The sequence below is a fragment of the Poecilia mexicana genome, unplaced genomic scaffold, assembly GCF_051168715.1.
Source record: "Poecilia mexicana isolate PSO_F unplaced genomic scaffold, ASM5116871v1 scaffold_13, whole genome shotgun sequence".
Lineage (NCBI taxonomy): Eukaryota > Metazoa > Chordata > Actinopteri > Cyprinodontiformes > Poeciliidae > Poecilia > Poecilia mexicana.
The window spans coordinates 5071356-5093645 of record NW_028263382.1 but is presented as its reverse complement, the minus strand read 5'-3'; the positions used below and the strand labels follow the sequence as shown (position 1 = coordinate 5093645).

At 44.5% G+C, this 22290-nt stretch overlaps 2 protein-coding genes across 3 annotated transcripts; one reads left to right on the top strand and one right to left on the bottom strand.

Annotated features, from left to right (window-relative positions):
* The first annotated feature begins 2027 nt into the window (after positions 1-2027).
* il15l (interleukin 15, like) lies at positions 2028-19511 on the top strand. Of its 2 annotated transcripts, none has more exons than XM_088011510.1 (4): positions 2028-2929; positions 8648-8689; positions 12306-12443; positions 16941-19511. In XM_088011510.1, the coding sequence occupies exons 1-4, from the start codon at positions 2783-2785 to the stop codon at positions 17046-17048; spliced, it is 435 nt and encodes a 144-aa protein (XP_087867636.1). In that variant the 5' UTR covers positions 2028-2782; the 3' UTR covers positions 17049-19511. The 2 variants fall into 2 exon arrangements, with proteins under 2 accessions (XP_087867636.1, XP_087867635.1); XM_088011509.1 differs by having other exon boundaries at positions 12303-12443.
* A 1205-nt stretch (positions 19512-20716) lies between these two features.
* Positions 20717-21671, bottom strand: triap1 (TP53 regulated inhibitor of apoptosis 1). Its single transcript, XM_014995154.2, has one exon. It carries the CDS (start codon positions 21529-21531, stop codon positions 21307-21309), a length of 225 nt encoding a protein of 74 aa, XP_014850640.1. The 5' UTR covers positions 21532-21671; the 3' UTR covers positions 20717-21306.
* Between the last annotated feature and the right edge of the window lie 619 nt (positions 21672-22290).

Below are 22290 nucleotides of genomic sequence, written 5' to 3'. Positions count from 1 at the left end.
TAGGGTTAGAGTGTGGGGTTTTGATGTCTTTGATGTTTTTAATGTTTTTATCTTTACTTTTATCTATTTATTCATTTCTTTTTATTTCTCCTTCTCACTGTTTACGTTTTAATGATATAAAGCCCCCCGGAAAATGTCCCAGTTAAATGATGTTTAACTAAAGTCCTTCGGGGTTTAGAGTCCCAGTTGACGGCATTTCAACTAAAAACCTAGAGGTTGGAGTCCTTGTCAAACGGCGTTTTGACTAAAGTCTAAAGGGTTGGAGTCCCAGTTGACGGCGTCTCAACTAAAGTTCTACAGCTTTTTATTTCTCTTTCTCAGTGTTTATGTTTTAATTATGTTTTTTAAATCTCTTTCTCTTTCTCACATGCTGTTTTTATCTTAGTTATGTAAAGCTCTTTGAAATGCCTTGCTGCTGAAATGTGCTATACAAATAAAATTTGATTGATTGATTGATTGATTGATTGATTGATTGATTGATTAATTTTGGGCCTCACTTTAGCAAAACAAACAGTTCAGCTTCAAACTGGATCATGTAGAAAAATGAACATAGAAACAGCTCATGCTAGCATCTACAGCAGATCCGTGTTACTGAGTTTGACCCTGTTCTGTGACCTTTAACCTGTGAACGTGTTTCTGATGGAAACGTGTCAAAAAGATGAGGAGCCATCATCATCATCATCATCGTTGGACCAAAGACTGAACTCTATATGCTGATGACGGCCTCGTATTATTTTGTCGCTAAGCTAATGATTGCTAATTTAGCCACTAATGAGTTTCATCTTTTAACAGTTGTTCCTGTTCCACTGGGTCACCTCGGGGGTTCTGTTGGGTTCCATAATGACGTCATAGCAACGACCTTTTGCACGTGACGTCAGAACTCCGCCCGCTCCGGCCGTCAAAGCAACCAATGAGCTCCTTTAACGTTAGTCCAAAAACAGGCCTCTGTAGCCCAATATCGCGTGGCAAAACTTTCAGTCGCTCTGTTCAGTGCTCCCGTCCCTCACTTCCGACGTGGCGCCTCGAATGGTTAGTGACGTAGCTGCAAAGGGTCAACAGGGTCAACAGGGTCAAACAGGGTCAAACAGGGTCAGTTGTGCAGAGTTAGAGGCCCAAACAGAACCCATCTGGGCCAATCTTCACTGTTTGGACTTTCCTTAGTGTATGACTAAACAACTGATGCTTTATTTAAAAAACACAAAACAAAGTCTGTGTTTCTGTTTAATAATTGTTGGTTCCAATCAGGCTGGAAAGAGAAATCTGTTGATCAGGAGAGTGGAGAAAAAAAAACATCTTTTCAATGGAAACTGTCGGAAAAAATAGATGGGAAATTACATAAGAGACTATTAAAGTTAAGGGAAGAAAAGGAGGAGGAGCAGGAGGAGGAGCAGGAGGAGGAGAAAAAGAAGGAGTGGGAGGAGTGAGAAAGTAAAAACTACAGAGCGAGAAGGAAAAGTGACAGAGTGAAACGGGAGGGAAGCTTCCAGCAGAAAATTTGTCTCAAGCTCCAAACATTCCTGTTTCTACATCTGGAGACGAAGACAAAGACCTGCAGGGAGGACAGAGGACAGACAGGAGACATCAGAGGACAGACAGGAGACATCAGAGGACAGACAGGAGACATCAGAGGACAGACAGGAGACATCAGGAGACATCAGAGGACAGACAGGAGACATCAGAGGACAGACAGGAGACATCAGAGGACAGACAGGAGACATCAGGAGACATCAGAGGACAGACAGGAGACATCAGAGGACAGACAGGAGACATCAGAGGACAGACAGGAGACATCAGGAGACATCAGAGGACAGACAGGAGACATCAGAGGACAGACAGGAGACATCAGAGGACAGACAGGACACATCAGAGGACAGACAGGAGACATCAGGAGACATCAGAGGACAGACAGGAGACATCAGAGGACAGACAGGAGACATCAGAGGACAGACAGGAGACATCAGAGGACAGACAGGAGACATCAGAGGACAGACAGGAGACATCAGAGGACAGACAGGACACATCAGAGGACAGACAGGAGACATCAGAGGACAGACAGGAGACATCAGGAGACATCAGAGGACAGACAGGAGACATCAGAGGACAGACAGGAGACATCAGAGGACAGACAGGAGACATCAGGAGACATCAGAGGACAGACAGGAGACATCAGAGGACAGACAGGAGACATCAGAGGACAGACAGGAGACATCAGGAGACATCAGAGGACAGACAGGAGACATCAGAGGACAGACAGGAGACATCAGAGGACAGACAGGACACATCAGAGGACAGACAGGAGACATCAGGAGACATCAGAGGACAGACAGGAGACATCAGAGGACAGACAGGAGACATCAGAGGACAGACAGGAGACATCAGAGGACAGACAGGAGACATCAGAGGACAGACAGGAGACATCAGAGGACAGACAGGACACATCAGAGGACAGACAGGAGACATCAGGAGACATCAGAGGACAGACAGGAGACATCTGGACATGCAGACTTCCTGGATGTTCCATTGAAGCCTGGAACAGAACCTGGGTTTCCTGGAGGGATGAGGCTGAAGGTTCTGGAGTGAGTCAGACCGACCCGTTTGACCCGTTTGAGGTTCCCCTGGCAGAACCCAGCCGGTGCTGACCGGACGCCTGCCAGCTGTCCAGGGATTGAACTGGACAACCAGTGGGAGCGGTTGAGTCTGGGTCCTGCGGGGTTCTGGTCCCGGCCCAGGATGTGGAGCTGAGGCTGCAGCAGCGTCAGATGATGGTTCTGCTGCTCGGGCCATGCTGAGAGGCGGTCCAGCTCTGGCGACTGTGTTCCTGTGTTCTGTGTGTCTGCTGGCGGCGCCGACCCCATCCCGCAGGAACGAGCTCTGCTCTCTGGGCCGGATCGACAAGGTGAAATCACTCAACGACTCGCTGCCAACGCAGGTGAGACTCAGAACCGGGCCGCAGAGTTCTGCAGATTTATGGGATGGTTTATCTTGGGTCTGTAGTTTGTCAGCTGCTCGTCTTTAGAGCTGCACTCGGGTAAATGAGTGACAGCAGAGCGGAGCAAAGATCACCTGCATCTGATCACTGTGCTGCTGAAGCGAACCGGACCGAAACCGGGTCGTTCCTTAACAAATGGATCCATCCACATCCTCCCAGCTGGTCGTTCAGGAAAAACATGAAAAAAGGAAAAACTGCAAAATGAAACAAAATCCAGAAAATTCTTTCGCCAACAAAAACATGTTCAGAACCAAGAAGAACGGTCCATTTGGGCCGAGACCATCATGGAGCGGTTCATCAACTAATGTCCACCTGGTCTGGCCCCTAGTGGCTGCTGGAAACACTGCAGCTCGGTTCGGGTCAGGTGTTTCATTGAAGTGGGTCGCAGCAGCCGGTCCGTATGGTGGATGAGGAGAAGCTTTGAACTTCATCCTTTTAACTCCTCTGGGATTTGGGGTCAAAGTTCAGGTATCTTTGGAGATGCTAATCAGCTGCCGCCAGAGGTAAAAACAAAAAAATCCTTCCAGCTGCACAAAACCACAACCAGAGGGAAAAACCATCCAACCTTCCACCAAAGAAATGAAGAGCGGATCTGCTCCAACATGCTGCGTGTTCAACGAATCCCAAGATGAACCCATGAATGTTTATTTTGTAATGAGATGACTGGGAATCATTTTAGACCTGAGGCTTCTTAACCAGAGCAGGTGAGCAATCCTGCGTCTCCTGAAACAAGTGGAGGCGAAACGCAGAACACGGCTGTCGAGCTATAAAAACTTATTTTGGCCGCAAATTAAATGATGTTTCTTCCAACCTGTTGTGCCGCCCGTCATTAGATGTCTCCCCAGGCAGAGAGCCCTGTCAGATATGTATGGATTTACCCCACTTTGTGCTGAAACTGGTGAAATTTGGTGTTTTGTACAGTGTTTACAGTTTTACGTGGTAATTATGAGGTAATTATGATACTGATTGAGAAACTGGAACAAACAGACTTCAGGCACAAATCGAATAATCGTCACCAATCTGCTGGACGGGTTTGGACGTGTTAAAGTTTGTTTTATCTGAAGCAGGGATCTAAGCTGCTCTTCTGAGCTGGTTGGTGCCGATGAGCTGCATGTAGAGACAAGTTTCCACTGCGATCTAAGAAACGGAAGACAGCCTGAGGGGAGACGGCAGCAAGCAGTGAAAATACCAACGACGGTTTCCTCTCCTCCTGACTGAAGCATCAGACTGATGACCCATCGCTCCTCTGGAGGATCAGAAATCCTTCAGGTTCTGAAGTTTTAACTTTCTATGAATGAACTGATCCTGGATCACAGCCTTCAGTAAACATGAAACGTTTGGCAGGACTGAACCTCCACAAGGAGGCGCTGTGACAGCACACCTATAAACTGGTGAACTGGGATCGAAGGTCAGCAAAGGTGACCTTCATAGGAGGCCTAAGCGATGGGATCCAACCAATCAGATCCAGCATTTCCATCTCCAGTGATCAATCAGCTTCCGCTAATAAGCTAGTCAGCTAATTAGCATTTTTTCTAACTTTGAAAACATTTAGCTCTCTTAGCTTCCCCTAAAGTAATTGTTCCAAATGAATTCTAAAGTGCTAATTTACTTGGCTGTTTGTAAACTTTTAGTTTAGATTTTTCTGGTTTAAAATCTCCTGAAGTCCTGCTTGCTTTCTGACCGGAGCCCTACTGCGGTCAGTTAGGCTAGATTAGCAACCGTTAGCAAGACTCAAAAACTATGAAACTGAAACCATGAGTGAAGGTCTGCTCCAAAGAATCACTTCTATTCTTCAAATAGAAGCTATTTAAACCTGTAGGGGGCGATAGAGCACGTGTTGTGTCTTTGATACATGGTGAGTAGCAATATGGAACAATTAAATGCTTCAGTATTAAATACTTTGTCGGTGTAGAGCTTCAGTGGTGGCTGAAGTAACGTTTATAGTTGGTGCTTTAGGGTTAGCACAGCTGGTTCTTAAGCTAGCGGTGCTCTCCACTGCTCATCTCCAAGCAAAATGTTTCTGATTGACGGTTGGTTTGAGGAGGAGCAGAGAGGCTCCTGATTGGGTCGGGATGCCACCAAAGAGCTGACGGAGTCATTAGAATCGGACTTTTAAAGGTTGAGGTTCTCCTGCGGCGCTGCAGGAATGTAAAGGTTTCTGGGCTAACAGGTCAAAGCGGGAACTGGCTCCACATTCCTGGAGAAAGTAGAGAAGGTTGGATGTCTGGGATAGACTCCATCTTGGTGTTGGGAGGCTCCAGTCTCAGTTTGGCGTTTTGCAGATGCTGTGGCTCTGTTGGGTAGACCGCTTCGTCTGAGTTGGTTATGGATTTCTACGTTCAGAAGAGTTTGTGTGTCTAAACAGGAGATGGATGGAGGATCAGGCCTTCTGCAGTAATAAAGGTGTTGCAGCTGCTTGCTCCACCTGAGCTCCATCCAACCTTTGGTCATAGAACGTGGAACAACGAGCAGCTGCTGCTGAGGTCAACCAGCTTCTCTTTCTGCTGTCATTGAACTCAGTACCAGATTTTTTATGTTTGTACTCCTTGATGTAAATGCTTCTTGGTCAACCTCAGCTGTTCTCAGACATGTTAAATAAATTTGACGTTTCCTCAGTGACATCCCAGCCGTTAGTTACTCGTGGTCAAACCAGTGCTTCAAAGGACTTTAGCTTTTAATTGTTCAAATGTTGGAATCTGAATAAACCTCATGGATTAGTTGTACAAATCCTGTCTGTCATTATGAGACGTTTCCTCCAGACTTGCATAATGTTCTGTCTTGATCTTGGTGTCTTTGTCTCATGGTCTCTAAATCAAACATCAGCTCAAAGAAACCAAAAAGCATAACAGCTGCAGGAGGTGGTTATGTTTTTACTGCAAATGTATTCAGAAAATATGAAGAAGGCCTAGAATGGAAATAAAGAGCAGACTGGCTCTGTAATCAACAGGAGATTAAACAAAAAACAAAAACAGGATTAGCTTAAAATCCTGAACCTAAAACATCAAACAGAAGCAACACAGGTTGCCTGAAGGTCAAAGTTGATGAAGGAGACTTTTAGAGTCTCTCTCTGTCTGTCTGGTCACAGGCACTGATAGCCGTATATTAAATATTGTATTTTCCGCTGGTTCAAAGCGTGGGAGAAAAGTAGCGGCTTATAGCCCAGTGGGCTTTTCTGTGGCTTTTTCTTCAGCCACCAGGGGGCTCTGTAGCAGGAAGTGAATCATTGGAAGTCAAAGAAGAAAGCGCAGATTTTCATTTAGAGCAAGCAGATGCTAGCAGCAGGCACGACGGAGAAATGTTTTCAAACTGACCTCATCATGGAAACATGAAGACGTTCATGTGATGCAGCTTTTAGGTTGAGGGCTGAAGATCTGGGAGGTCAGGAGGGACATGGAGCCGCTGCAGGTCAGCTCGGCGTGAACGAGCGGCGTGAACGAATCAGCTCGGCGTGAACGAATCAGCTCGGCGTGAACGAATCCACGGTTCGGCGCTGGAGACGCAGGGCTGAGTCCTTGTAAAAAACCCGAGAGCGGCGGAGAGACCAGCAGCTTATATATGTACATTTCCAGGTTTAAAAAAAAAAAACTTTGTAGGTGCGGCTTATAGTGAGGTGCGCTCTATAGTCTGGAAAATGCGGTACTTAAAGTTTTACATGGCAATGATGAAGTACTTGAGGGTTCCTGCTACATAGGGTACACAGAGCGTTCGGTAGCTTGTAGAACAGCAGAGTTGATTGGGAGGTACTCAGCAGGTACTGAAGTCCAGCCTTTGGGTTTCCTGTAGGACGTTTATACCTCTGTGTCCTCTGGAGGGATCCAGGAGGATCCAGTATGGTAGTTCTGCTATAAAGTTGTTCTAAGCCTACAGGCCCCCTGCAGGTGAGATACTGACATCAGGATTGTCTCAGGGTTTCCAGAAGAGTCCAGGTCAGGTCCTCAGAGGCCAGTTTGCCCAGAGCCACAGCATCTCTGCCAGCAATAAACTGTCTTTAATGTTCCTTTTGCTCCAACTTTAATGGCTCCATATTTGGGGAGGCCAACATGGACCGACCGTTTTCCTTCACTTCCTCTGCTGTCTTTCCCAAACTACAGCCAGAGGTAACTACAAGAGCAGAGCATCAGCATCATGGAAAACAAACGTTCAGAGCGACAGAAACGTGGGACGCAGGAGGAGTGGTTTGGTTTGGCTGAAACCTGGTCTGAAAGCAGACCTGGAGTCAGATCTGAAGTGGGTTTGATAAAAGTCACATTGGAGACCGGCGGTCTGCTGCACGTCTGCCGAATATCTGTGTCCAGATGTCTGGGGATTATCCTCACATGGCATCGACTCGTTTTCCAGAACTTGTTGATGAGGCGGATCTGAAGATCCACCCAGAAAGACGAGTTGTGGATTTCTTTGCTTCTGTCAAGCAACAGTTCCAGCATAAATCCTGTTACATGGAAACTCAAGGCAGATGAATTTTTAATGCTGTTTTCTTATCTGAGGAACACTGAAAGTTAAAGTTTATATATTACAGAACATAAATCTTTAGCTGCAGTTCCACCTCCAGGTTCCAGGTTCCCCTCCAGGTTTCCCTCCAGGTTCCAGGTTCCCCTCCAGGTTCCAGGTTCCCCTCCAGGTTCCAGGTTTCCCTCCAGGTTCCAGGTTCCCCTCCAGGTTCCAGGTTCCCCTCCAGGTTTCCAGGTTCCCCTCCAGGTTCCAGGTTCCCCTCCAGGTTCCAGGTTTCCCTCCAGGTTCCAGGTTCCCCTCCAGGTTCCAGGTTCCCCTCCAGGTTTCCAGGTTCCCCTCCAGGTTCCAGGTTCCCCTCCAGGTTCCAGGTTTCCCTCCAGGTTCCAGGTTTCCCTCCAGGTTCCAGGTTCCCCTCCAGGTTCCAGGTTCCCCTCCAGGTTCCAGGTTTCCCTCCAGGTTCCAGGTTCCCCTCCAGGTTTCCAGGTTCCCCTCCAGGTTCCAGGTTTCCCTCCAGGTTCCAGGTTCCCCTCCAGGTTCCAGGTTCCCCTCCTGACCCGCCCAGGATCAGACCAGGACCTTCGACTGAAGCTGGGAATGAAACAGAAACACTGGAAACAGATTTACTCTAGAAGTTTATCCAGAAGCGGAATCGTTTATAATTTCTCAGCCTGAAGTAAACCTGCCAGCTGTATTCGTGTAACTCAGCCTCCTTCTGTAAAACTAAACACAATCTGCTGCTCATGTTTGTCTTTGCTCCTTCAAAATATTTCAGTCATTTCTTCATATTTTCCTCTGAGCAGCCATTTGTTCCTGAAATGTCTCAAAGCCCAACATGTGTTTGATAAGAGCGGACAGCTGCCAGAACCGGCCGATGTGAACTTTCTGTAATCTGGGCACAGATTTGGTTTTTATCGGCCATTTTGTCCAGCGCTGGCCCGGAGGAACCAGCAGCAGAACCTGGCTGAGGACAGAAAGCTGTTCTGTTCTCATGTGAATCCCAACACGTCCAGCTTTTGCTCTTTCTGGCTCAGACTTTTCATTTTTCATCAGAACGTCCTACGATCAAGGAAAACAGTTCTGACCCGATTATGTGTCAGGAACAATCTGGACCAGAGCAGCTTTGAGACAGAAATCACATTTCTTTGGTCTTTAAAATGGTTAATTAAGCATTTATTGAATTATAAATGTAAATGTTTTGTTTCTCCACAGATGGACCTCAGTCTTTACACGCCGTCTGTTGAAGACTGCAAGGTGAGTCCGTCTGCAGCGGCGCCTCCTGCTGGGTCTCTTAAAATCTGCTGCTCTTTTCTTCCTCTTCACTAAAAGAGGAAAACATTCTTCCCGTTTTCTTCTCCCTTAAATTGGAATCAACTGCAGAAAGACTTCAAGTGAAAGGAGATGGTCTATTTAAAGTCACCCTTAATCAGTTTGTTATCATTTTTCTAGATGCTTTAATATCAAGTTGTATTTTATTCCTGTTTCTGTGACTGCGTTTTGTTCTCTTCCTTTCTGATCTGGGTTTTCATGCCTGTAGTTTTTTGTAGTTGTCGATGTTGAAACATAGATTTTAATCTCAGATTCTCCTGCTCAAATAAAAATGACATGTTGAAGTTCTCAGTATCAGATCTGCAGAAGTGTTTAGTCGGCGAAGCTTCATCTTATCAGCCTGAGAATCTGACACGGCTGACGGTTTTATGATCTGATCAACAGTTCCATGTTCGAGGCCATTTTCTCCTTCAGTTTTCTAAACTTGGGTCTAAGTGTGATGAAAAGCAGCAGCTTGCCTGGCTCTCTCTCTTGGTGGTCCAGTTCGCTGAGAGCCTGAGGGCAGAAAGTTTCTTCTTATTGCTGAATATAAACAAATTCCACCTCCTCACTTTGGAAAGTGCAGAAGCCAAAATCAACGCCGCTGGCATCAGAAGAGGCGAAGCTTATCGGTGCAGAACAATGACAACGGCGCGGCGCGGTCTGATTGGCTGCAGGCGCTCCACGTCTTCATTCCTGAACATCTGGACTGAGATCAGTGAGTCTGATCGCAGCTTCAGGCTTCACGCTCTGCTGCGTCTGAATGAATGACTTCTGCAGACACAGTTCCACCTAACAGGCTGCAGACAAACACAGAGTTCATGAAAGTTGAGGGTTCTGCTTCAGCTCTGTTCAAAACCACAAAGCTGCTCCAGACAGGAAGGATTTCTGACACAGGCAATCTGTTTTCAACCCTAATTACTCCATCCAGTACCCGCCTGGCCCAGCAGGGGGGGCTGCTGCCCACCAGGGGCCACTAGGTCCGAGCCAGGGTCCAGTCTCTACAGGTCACAGGTGCAGGGTTTGGGTCTCTTTGTCTTGTTTTTTCTCCATTATAAATTGTCCAGAAACTGTTGCCATCGCTTATTCCTCGTCGGCCATCTTTGTTTTCTCTGAACATGTTTGGTGTCCAGAGACTTTGAGTTTTCCCGTCTGACATGTGAATGCTGGTGAGGGTTTTAAGCTGAAGGTTTAAAACCGTGTCAGACTGCTTCCCCTGAGGAATAAACGTCGGCTGAAGCCGAAGGATTGTTCTCAACCTTAGAGCTCAGACAGAGGCTGGCGGTTCATTAGCCGCCATCTTCTCCAGCTGCTTCATGGTCTTCATGAGTTTCCTGCTACAGGATGTGATGTCACAGTGGTGGAAAACTCCCTGGTTTTTACGCTGAGGTTAGCGCTGAACCTTGGCATCTGCCAGGCTGACTGTTTCAGTCGGTCTCCATGGTGATGACTGCTGGCAGCAATCATGGATGCGGCAGCTCCAGACCTGAGCAGCGCCGGGTTCTGTTGGTACAAGCAAATAAATCCCTTCAGCAAAATCCAGCAGAGAATAAATAAAAATCCAGATAAAAGTTGATTGATTTTACAGTCTGGTCAGTAAATCTGGTAAAGCAGATCTTTAGCTTCTTCTATCCAAACACACTTTTTAAAATAATAGAATTTTATTTACTTTCTTGTTTTACTTTAACATAAAAAATGAAATAAAGAAGTGAAAAGCATGTAGCTTGTCACATAATGGAAGAAAAAAATGTAAAATACTTATATTTGACTGAACCTCATAAAAATCCTGTTACTGCTTTAATTAAATGATCTAAAAAAGCTGCTCAGCTCCACGTGACCTACAAGCACCAATAACACGATCAATAACACGATCAATAACACGACCAATAACACGACCAATAACACGATCAATAACAGGATCAATAACACGACCAATAACAGGATCAATAACACAATCAATAACAGGATCAATAACACGATCAATAACACGATCAATAACAGGATCAATAACAGGATCAATAACACGATCAATAACACGACCAATAACAGGATCAATAACACGATCAATAACAGGATCAATAACAGGATCAATAACAGGATCAATAACAGGATCAATAACAGGATCAATAACACGATCAATAACAGGATCAATAACACGATCAATAACACGACCAATAACAGGATCAATAACACGATCAATAACACGATCAATAACACGATCAATAACAGGATCAATAACACGATCAATAACAGGATCAATAACAGGATCAATAACAGGATCAATAACAGGATCAATAACAGGATCAATAACAGGATCAATAACACGATCAATAACAGGATCAATAACACGATCAATAACAGGATCAATAACACGACCAATAACAGGATCAATAACAGGATCAATAACAGGATCAATAACACGACCAATAACACGATCAATAACAGGATCAATAACACGATCAATAACAGGATCAATAACACGACCAATAACAGGATCAATAACAGGATCAATAACACGACCAATAACACGATCAATAACAGGATCAATAACACGACCAATAACAGGATCAATAACAGGATCAATAACACGACCAATAACACGATCAATAACACGATCAATAACAGGATCAATAACAGGATCAATAACACGATCAATAACACGATCAATAACAGGATCAATAACAGGATCAATAACACGATCAATAACAGGATCAATAACAGGATCAATAACAGGATCAATAACAGGATCAATAACACGACCAATAACACGATCAATAACAGGATCAATAACACGATCAATAACAGGATCAATAACAGGATCAATAACAGGATCAATAACAGGATCAATACCCAGCGGACGTCCCAAACAGCATCAAACTCCAGTTTGTTTCTATAGAATATTTCATCAAACTAAACATCACATTATAATGAGAGGAAGGAAAAGTTTTAATAAACTCCATAACTAATTGATCAATATTCCAGTTATTAATCATTTCTAGAATGTTTTAGTCTCGTTTTAAAGGACATCTTTCAGGTTTTCTGGAATTTTGTCCAGATTATTGGAAGATGAGTTAGAATCAGATCATCAGTGATTTTCATGTTGCTCCGTTTTCCATCCTGGTTCCTCCCAGAGCAAACAGGAAGGTCTGGAGTTCTAGATGTGAGGATTTGACTGAACTGATCCGGTTCTGCTGAAGGTTCTGCTTGTTGGAAACCAGTCAGGACTTTAAAGGTCCAGTGTTTGTGTTCCTGAAGCTGCAGTGAGGCAGAGGGCGGTTGGGTTCTGCTGGTTCTGATGATCCAAAGCTGAAGGCTTTCAGAATCGATTCGCTCCAGCAGGAGGGACGTCGTCTTGCCTCGTTCCCAGTAAAACAGCCTTTTACATTCAGTATCCTAAAACTGTCTCCATTCCTTTTGCAAATTTCCAAACTGGCGCCTCCATGCAGCTCAAATCCGACCTGAGATTTAGAATCTCAGCTGCAGGTGATGGAAGAGAAACCGAGCTGCAGCTGACTGAGGGCTGCGCTTTCTGTCTGTGCTGAGTCTTGTTCTCTTCCAGCAGAAATGTCCCACCGCCGCCTTGAGCTGCTTCGCCGACGAGCTGAGTGTCCTCTGCGAGGAGATGATGGTCAGCAGCCTGAACTGCACTGAGCCCAAGTTAAGCCAGTCGTTAAGGAAACTGGCCAAGAAATTTAAAAAGGTGAGCAGCAGGGACAACAACAATACTACTGATACTAACAATGAGTCCTGCTGGACTGGTCCACCACTCGGATGGCTGGGAAGACATCCATCCCTCCGGGACTCTCCAGATTCCTCCGTTTGATTTTCTGCACACGTTTTGCTTGTGAGGATTTACAGACAAACTGTGACCTCACTTGGCGTCCAGGGGGAGACATTTTGGTCCTACTGTCCTGTGTCCATGAGACTCAGCGGCCCCTAAACGCATCAGATGATTCAGCAGTCAGCATCGTGATCAGTTGTTTCCCCTGATGATGAAACGGCCTAGTAAAAGCATGAAGGTTTCTGTTCCTCTGGCCAGACGGAGCAGATGGTCGGGTCGGGTTAGCACCATCAAGGACGGCTCTGGGTCAGCATGTGAAGAATTGCCCCACTTCCCTGACTGGCAGAGTTAAATGAGTCCAGCCCTGAGTGGCCGACGTGACTCAGCACATCCGGATCATCGATCCAGAATGAAGAAACCGTGAGAACTGAGCCTGAAACCCCCCAGAGACCCAGACCCCGAACAGAACCGGCGATCAGGCCTTTAAAGGCGAGCAACCAAACCGACTCCTGGTGGAACCGCGGCGCTGGTTCTGCTGAGAGTCTGGGAGGAAGTGTGTTTGGATTCAGGTTCTGGTCGGGTCTCCCTCAGAGGACGACTCAGACCGAGAGCAGCTACAGGATCATTCAGCCGACCGTAAATGGGCACAGGAAGTCTGCCTCTGGCGTCTGCAGCACAAAACGACGCAGGAGGAAAGGCTGCAGAGCAGACGGCCGTTCTGATGCCGCAGGCGCGACGCAGCATTTTGTTCCAATCAGAGGCCACTAAAGGCCAGGTGCTCAAAAAAAGGGCCCATCTAACCTCCTTCTAGGACTGAATATGAACAGATTTCAGAGTTTAATAAACAATGATAAATTATAAAATAATCAAAGCTAAGGAAAATCTCTATATAGATCAGACAACTATGCATATGTAAGATATTTTATCAGTAATTTCTTTCTGCAGGTCTATTTTGTTATAGGAAAGTATTGAAATATTCAAACCTGCAGTTTAGCAACATATTTAATCAGAGCTGGACCACCAGACATATTTAGTCTTTACAGAATTACACTATTAAAACTATAAACAAGGGCAGAATGCAGCCTTTTAGTGACTGTAATCTATAAAACAGCTGCCTGGTTGCTGCAGTGGAGATGAAGATGGTCCATTCAGGAAAGCAGAGCTGCAGCAAACTTTAACTGGAGCTGCAGGAAAAAGAAACAACAGCAAAAATGTAATTGTTAATGCATGTCACCATGAGAAAAGCTGCTGAGTTTAGCTAAAAAAACTTTTAAAATTAAAATCACACATGTTTGTCTCATGAAGTGAACTTTTTGTTTTGCTAAACAAACTTATTTGTGCATGTCATAAATCTTTTCTTGCTATTCTAAGTTTTGGTTTGACTCAAAGTTTTGCTGTGATTCTCACATGACGTTGTGGGCGGGGCCTAAAATCACAACAAAAGATTTCTGATGTGTGCAAATAAAAGTTTGTTTGACAAATAACTTTAAGTTCACCAGACAAACATGAGTTATTTAATTAAAAAAAGTTTGGTAACACTTTATTTGAAGGGGGTGAATAAGACTGTCATGACACTGTCATAAACATGTCATAACACCTGTCATGAACATGAATAAGCCTTCATGAATATTTATGACTGTTGTCATAAAGCGTCATTCGGTAAATTATGACACTTTTAATAAAAAGTTGACATTCAAAATGTCTTTGTTATGACAACTTGACATTAACCAAGAAATCATTACTGATATAAATTTGTTATAAAAGTATTACTGATTGCACTTTAAAAATGAGGTATCTTTATGTTATTAAAGGTAAAGTTTAAACAGTAATGATTTATTGGTTAATGTCAAGTTGTCATAACAAAGACATTTTGAATAATGTCAACTTTGTATTAAAAGTGTCATAATTTACCGAATGACGCTTTATGACAACAGTCATAAATATTCATGAAGGCTTATTCATGTTCATGACAGGTGTTATGACATGTTTATGACAGTGTCATGACAGTCTTATTCACCCCCTTCAAATAAAGTGTTACCAAAAGTTTTAAACTAAATGTTTTGTTTTTTTAAAAAAAAGAGATCATTACAGTTTCGAAAGTTTTGATTTCAATTTTATTTTTCTTAACTGAGGTTAGTTTTTTTTTTTCATTGAATTATTGGGGAAAAAATTACTTCATACTCTGTGAACCAGACCCTAAACTTAAAGTCTGGTTGAGTTTTTTCCTTCATTAATGACTTTTATTACATACATTTTATCTATCATGGTAATTCAGGTGAGTTATTTTTAATTCTAAATGAATATCCTTGTTGGATTTTATTTAAGTGCTATTCTCCTTCAAGGTACATTTACCTAACGCCAGAATAAATGTACATTATGCAGCAAAGGAAATTAGACATAAATCCATTATGGAGATGATCGGTTCTGGACAGTTGATGTTCCCCTATTGCATAATTGATACTGAAGAATGACTGATATCATTAATGATGCAGGGAAGAAGCTTTTTAGTTTGCTAGCAAAGTCGTTAGCTAGCAGCTAGCTAGTAGCACAACAACAACAGCCTAATGTCTGTATGATAAAAACACTGAATGATGGATCAGAACAGTTTCTCCTCACCTGGCTGTCTCCTCCCCTCAGTAGTTCTTCAGAGAAAGGCAGACAGAGGCCTGTCAGTGTCTGTTGTATCTCATTACCTCTCTGCTTAAACCGCTGAAGCAGAAACAAGACTTCAACGTTTTCCATCATCTGACAAGCAGCAGGTCTGCTCCACTTTATTCACCAGAAACTGTTCTGTAATCTGGAACGTTCGCTACGTTCAGCTCCAGTTAGCCGCCTGATCTCACTGTGGAGAGGCAACTGGGTCACAGGCAAAAGGTCAAAGGTAACAAGGTGACCGGAGGGCTTATTATGTTGTACAAAAACCCCAACAAAAAACTAATAACTTTAGTACATGTTATGTGTCAGAAGAGGGCTTAGGAAATAATAATACAAAAGATAAATAAATTTGACCAAAAGGGCCCTTGGGGGCAAGGAGCAAGAGGGGCAGGTGGTCAAGCCCCCCTAGACCCCCCCTCTGCACGTGCCTGGTTCCAATGTTGCGACTTTTCTGTATTTGACTGGTCCGGTCCGGTCCGGTCCGGTCCAGTCCATTCCGGTCCAGTCCAGTCCAGTCCAATCCAGTCCGTTCCGGTCCGGTCCGGTCCAGTCCAGTCCAGTCCGGTCCGGTCCGGTCCGGTCCGCCTGCGCCTCTCTCTGATCTCTGCAGAGGAAACCGTGTGACTCAGAGCAGCGGACCTCAGAGGGGGGAGGAGCAGACGGCTTCCTGAACAGAACCGGTCCAGCTGGGCCGCTTCTGATCTCACAGCTTGAAGCTGGAAAACAAACTTTGGTCACCAGAACAAAATGTTTCCATATGTTCATTAAACAGCAAATCACAGATTTACTAAACGTTTGAGAAACAAACTAATATAAAAATAAAACCTGAATAAGTTTTTAAAAAAATCAGTTTTTAATTAATGAATTAATTATTGATTAATTTATTTCATTTAAGAAAAGAAGGTTTTCTGTGACTTTATCAGAAACCTGGAGAAAAATGTGGAGGATGATGAATACTTTCCCTTGGGCTCGTCTGTAACCATGGAAACGTCTTGAGCTCCTGCAGGTACACTCCAGGTAGAAGGAGCTGGCTGTGCGGCTCCACCTGCTGGCCGGAGTGTGGAATGACAGGATGGATCATCTGTCCGTGCTCTGGTGACTTTGGGCCTCAGTGTCGCCGAGCGCTAACGGCTAGCTGCTGTCAGAGACTGTTGCAATATTTACGGCGTCCGACAACTTTAAAGGCACAACTGCAGACCCGAATGACGCTCAGCAGAACCAGACGCTCTGCTGAGATCCACTGAGCGTCTGGTCCAGGATGACTCCCCCTGGTGGTCTGGAGGACTGACGTTTTTAGTTTGCAGCATTTTCCTTTTTGCTCCATTTATTTCCTGGTTGCAGCATTTTTGTGTTGCGTTTGGCCGTTTGCTGCCCGTTTTGCCTGTCAGGCACTGTGAATAATCACAGTTCACTCTGTATTTCATTGTATTTTATGTAAATAATCTAAATGAGTTCAGACCAGGCAGGGTGACGCAGTCAGTCAGGAGAAATTCACCGTTTATCGAATCGGATGGTTTCTGTGACTGAGGATCCTGAGAACCGGATACAACAGGATTGAAAAGATAACTGGAGTTAATTATTGAACTCTGTTATGTAACTCAGGCACATTTTTTCAATTTCACTTCAGTTTTTACCATCATTTAGTTTGGAATATTTTCCTGTTATGTAAGTTTAGGATAGTCTTTCTGACTGCTTCTTTCTTGTTTTCCTTTTTGCTTCTCTGTTGAGTGAAACGTTCCTGTCTCCGTTTTCCTTCCTCAGTCGGAGTCGGATTGCCGTCCGTGTGAACTCCACCTGGAGAAGAGCCCTAAGGATTTCCTCATCGTTCTTCTAAATGTTCTTCAATGGATTAATTCTGAAAACTGCTGAGGAGATGCGATCTGGACCGTCTGCAGAATGAAGTCTGGAGGTTCACTCGCTCTGGACGGACCGGTGAACTTAAAGCTTGGAGCCATGAATGTTCTGCTTGTTTCTGTACCAACTGGAAGAAGCTCAGCACCTCTCTGGGTTTGACTCTTAGCTGGAGCAGAATCAGAGGTGGAGGTTGGATGGAGGTTGGATGGAGGTTGGATGGAAACTCCTCAGAGCTGAGCAAAGAAACGTTTCATAATGCTAGAAGCTCTGGTTACTCGGCCCCAACATGTTGATCCGCAGCGACCCGACTCTTCCGCCAGGAGTTGGATGGTTCCTGAGGTGCGTGGGAATGTTGGAGAGGCCAATAGATTCCTGGCTCCTCCACAGCTGGATCGTTAACAGGACACAGAACCTTTGTTTCAATAGAAATGCTGTTTCTAATAAAGAGTCGTTCGCCAGACGTCTGCTGCTGTTCAGGACATTTTCAGATATAATTCAGATATTTGACTGCAGTGCGTTGAACTGGGGACTTGTCTAAAAGTTGCTGGCCCTCCAGGCTTGGATCCGGGTTTATAGCGGTACCCGGTTCCCAGACGGGTAAATACTCCTGGATGTAACCTGTAACACTGTAGACATCCTACAAGGAACGCCCAGAAGTACCCTGCACCCCTAGGTCTACAATTCATATCCTGCAAGAAAACCTGCAAGTTACCTCATCGATTCCCAAGCTACGCTAATGTCCTACAGGCTACCTCACCCTGCCTCGGTTCCTCTCCATCTACTCTGGACTTACACAAAGCATAACTCTATGAGACCTGCAACTAAGCAGTCTACGTGTGTTTTATGGACTTGGAGACGCCGTTTGACCGAGTCCCTGGGTGGACCCTGGGCTACCGGGCCCCTTGACAGTAGAAGTTGGGTTCCTGTGGGCCGGTGTCGGAGCTCAGTCCACATTGCGTACGTGTTTCCAGTGAGAGTCGGACTCCCTCAGGGTTGACCTCAGTCACTGAATCTGTTCATGACCTTCAGGGACAGAACTGTCTGCTTTTTGCAGATGATGTCTTCATCTGTCCAGCTTTCATTGGAGCGACTCGCAGAAAGTGAATAAAAATCAGCACATCTGAGTTCATGACCTTGAGCTGTAAAAAGGCAGAGCCCCTTCTCTGGGTCGGTGGCCAGGTCTCAGTCCAAACTGAAGTAACTAAAATACCGAAGCTTCATTCGTAGAATCACGAGTATCCAACATGTAACCACATAAAACTATAAATAATTAACTCTTTAAAGACTCTGTAACCTGTGAAATATCCCACAAGGAACCATTTACATGCCAAATAACTACTCAAGAAGGCATCCCATCATCCCCGTGTAGGTGATCCCTAACCCTGTAATCACACCATGAGCCTCCAAAGTATCACTCTGCCGACAAAAGAGCCGAATATAGAATGAGGGTTTCTTCTTCCCCCCTCATCCGGACTGGATCAGGACCTCAGTGGATCCTCCATCGAAGCTCAACTGTAAATGTTTCTGGTATCTCAGGTTGGCCTCACAACAAAATCCAGTTTTTATTGTTTTCATTCAGAACTGACAGCTATGACTGACAACCAGTAATTAATAACCGGCTGGATCACATTTTTATGGAGCAGCGTTCAGCGTTTATGAGCATGCTCCCTTCTGCGGCTGAAGGAGTTTCATGTTTGATCCTTTATTAGCTCATAAAACACATTAAACTTCATCGGGGTGCGGCGCTCTGATCCTTTACTTACACAGGAACATTGTTTCGTTTACAGGGGAGATCTGTTACATGCATGACAAAAACCATAAAAACGTGTTTATGGAGAAGCGGCGGCTCGGAACAGATGCTCATCGCAGCTTCAGGTTCTGCTCCCATTCTGGTTTTTAAACCCAGGTGATTTCAGACACCAGAAATCTTCAGGATTTCCACTTGTGATCTGCAAGAGATCCAGTAGCTGATGGATAAACTCACTCTGATGTTGTTCCAGTTAAAACTGTATTTTTCAGACCCATATTCCCTTCAGCCGTAAAATCTCTCGTTTCCTCAGCAGCAGGAAAGCTTCGTTTTGTTTGGGTTCATTTTCTTCATGTTGGCGCCGTTTCCAAACCTGTGGTTAGCAGTGATGGATAACTTATGCTAATGTGCTAATAGCTAAATGAGCTTTTTTTTGCTCGGCATTTAGTTTATGCTAACTTTGAAAACAGTTTCCAATATTTTTTAGATAAATTCTAAAGCGCTAATTTACTTGACTGTTTTGTAAACTTTCAGTTGAATAAAGTTTGACATCTGTGTTGAAGTTTTGGTCATAAACTGTTCTGGATGATTTTAGTAGATATTTATAGCAATGCTCTTATTTGGAAGTCTGTTAACTCAGCGGTTCTGTTTCCTCTTGCCTGTTCTCTCTGTTTTAAAAGAAACTATTGCAGCAAGTAAACAACAAATAAATGAGGTGGATAGAAATACAACAGTACAATGAGTGTCAATTAAACAAATGTGAAGGTTAATGAATTTCTTTGAAGTCTCCTCATGTCATCCTGGTGACATGCTGGGTATCAACATGGTGGAAGTTAGCATTAGCTTTCACTAAATACCATGTTGATGTAGCATCTTAACATTAGGAACTAATGTTTATGATTAGTGCTTTAGGGTTAGCGTAGCTAGCGGTGCCCACCAGTAGCCCTCCCTCTCTTTCTCTGTCTCTCTCTCTCTCCCTCCCTCCCTCTCTCTCTTTCTCCCCCTCTCTCTCTCTCTCTCTCTCTCTCTCTCTCTCTCTCTTTCATCCTCTGAGCTCGGGTCCTCTACCAGAGGCCTGGGAGCTTCAGGTTCTCCTCCAGTATCTTGGCTGTGCCTAGAACTGCACATTTCTGGACTGAGATGTCTGATGTTGTTCCTGGGATCTGTTTGAGCCACTGCTCCAGTTTGGGGGTGACTGCCCCGAGGGCCCCGATGACCACAGGCACCACTGTGGTCTTCACCTTCCAGGCCTTCTCCAGTTCCTCTCTGAGGCCCTGGTATTTCTCCAGTTTCTCCTTTTTCCTGATGTTGTGGTCACTTGGTATTGCTACATCCACCACAACGGCTTTCCTCTGTTCTTTATCCACCACCACAATGTCCGGTTGGTTCTCCATTACCATCTTGTCTGTCTGGATCTGGAAGTCAGATGGTTGTTTTCTGGATGAATCCACCGAACCTCCAGGCAGGTCCTGGGTTTTGCAGTGTGAGGTGTCCGTTCCCACCTGACATTTAAGCTTTTAACACATCTAAGGTGAAACTGACCCTCTTCACCTCTACGTCCCAGTCGAGCTGTCGTAGTTTTCTGCTGCTGCAGCAGGAAGGTTTATGTGTCGATTAAAGGAGAACAGATAAAATCTAGAAGTAAGTGAACAGTAAAAATTATAGATTATATCCCCACTGAGCACTGCAGGCGGCCTGCAAGCCAGTGCTCAGGGAAAATCTTACCCAAGATCCACTGGCTGATTTAATGAGTTTCCTTTAGATTTATGGGATTTTCACATTTTGACTCTCAGGCAGAGAAACAGGTGAAGCTCTGAACCCAAAAAGGGGAAAAAATGAGAGGGAATAAACTGCTTCTCTGTTTGAGTTTTAGAGTTTAATTCTGAGCAAAATAAATGAATTAACTTTAACTGAAATACTTCAACTTGACGCAAACTTCAGAATAAAAACATAAAGAATTTTATTCATAAACTACATATTATGCAACAACAAAAACACGTCAAACAAATATTCAGATAACATCTGAATATGACTTAAAAATGGGGTTAATTTCTCTTCCCCCTGCTGGGATGGAAACGTGTCGACATGGAGACCGCAGCGTGACGCAGACATCCTGTTACACGTTCAGGTAAAAACTGATTTATCTGAGCAGATTCACCTGCAATCAGAGAACCGTCAACATGCATTTATCTCTAAACCGATCAGCGGTTTGGGTTGAAGCTGAAATGATGAGCAGGCTACAACAACAAAAGCACAAAAATATCAGTTTTCCGATTTTAATGCAGAAAATCAACCGGAAACAGAGATCTGGTCAGAGACGTGGTCCTGCTCAGTCTCACAGATCTGGACTCGGTCAACTGCAGTCCAACCAGGACTGGAGTTCAGTCCAGTCCAGGTGTGTGTGTGAGGCCTCCTAAAGAACAACCCAAAGCTCCAGGGACCCGCTGATCCAGTCAGCTGCCGGCTGTGGGCCTCATGGCCCCGGCTCCGGATCAGAACCGGACCAGAATCCGTTCCTCCGCTCCATCAGCTCTCAGGTTTGTCCTTGTTGGGCCCCATGAACTCCACCCCGTCGATCGGGATGTCCTTCTCCTTGATGGCCTTCTGCACGCAGCGCTGGTACTTCCGGAAGGTCTCGGTGCACGGGTCCCCGCTCCGGTCCCCCTTCAGGAAGTGCTCCGCGAACCAGCGGTTGAAGCACTGGTCGTACTCCCGCTTCAGCTCCGTGCAGGCCTCCCCGACGCTGTTCATCTCCGGGGATCCAGGCAGGAAACGCCGCAGAGAGGAGATTAATCCGGGGCCGGGATTTACTATTCCTCCAGGATCCTCCAACAGCCACGCCGACTGTCCCTGAACACGGCTCAGGATTGGCTGCGTTTACACAAAAGTAAACCAGCGTGGCACGTCGCGACGTAACAGAGATATGTGTGGAGAGAGTGACCACTCGGATAGAGTAATTCTTAGGTTTCCTAGTAGCCTTTCTTATGGCATTTACTGTCGACCAGAACTTTTATATTTTTCCTTTTTAAACAATACATTTTTGGAATTTTTACTTTCTTATTGCGGATGTTATTGCTTTCAGTGAAGATATTTCAACATTAACGAATGATGCGCTCCCATCTGTTGCTAATATTTTCCTCACATATCTTTAATTTCTTTTTTAGGTCAGATAACAATGACACGTTCATCCTTGCAGCAACAAAATTAAGCATTCATAACATGAATTTAATGAATATGTACTGAATGGAATCTTTTAAATCAAAGGGAAATGTATTCTATGTTAGAATAAAATGAATATTTAACTTTTACAAAGAAAGAATAACATTTATTTTGAAGAACGAAGCCAGCTGTACAAATCCACAATTAAATTAAATTTAGAAGCCTTGCACCATTTGTTTCCCTTGTGGTATAGGTATTGTATGTTGATATTACATACGGAAGAAATGCTAAAATCTTTAGTGCGTTTATATTAATAAAATATATTCCTATGTGGCTTTAGAAAAGAAATCA

Bases quoted from the DNA above. Each gene is read 5' to 3' on its own strand.
- il15l (XM_088011509.1), top strand. From the start codon at position 2,783: ATGCTGAGAGGCGGTCCAGCTCTGGCGACTGTGTTCCTGTGTTCTGTG. The intron at 2,930-8,647 runs GTGAGACTCAGA...GTTTCTCCACAG, and splicing joins ACGACTCGCTGCCAACGCAG to ATGGACCTCAGTCTTTACAC. The intron at 8,690-12,302 runs GTGAGTCCGTCT...GTTCTCTTCCAG, and splicing joins CGTCTGTTGAAGACTGCAAG to CAGAAATGTCCCACCGCCGC.
- triap1 (XM_014995154.2), bottom strand. From the start codon at position 21,531: ATGAACAGCGTCGGGGAGGCCTGCACGGAGCTGAAGCGGGAGTACGAC.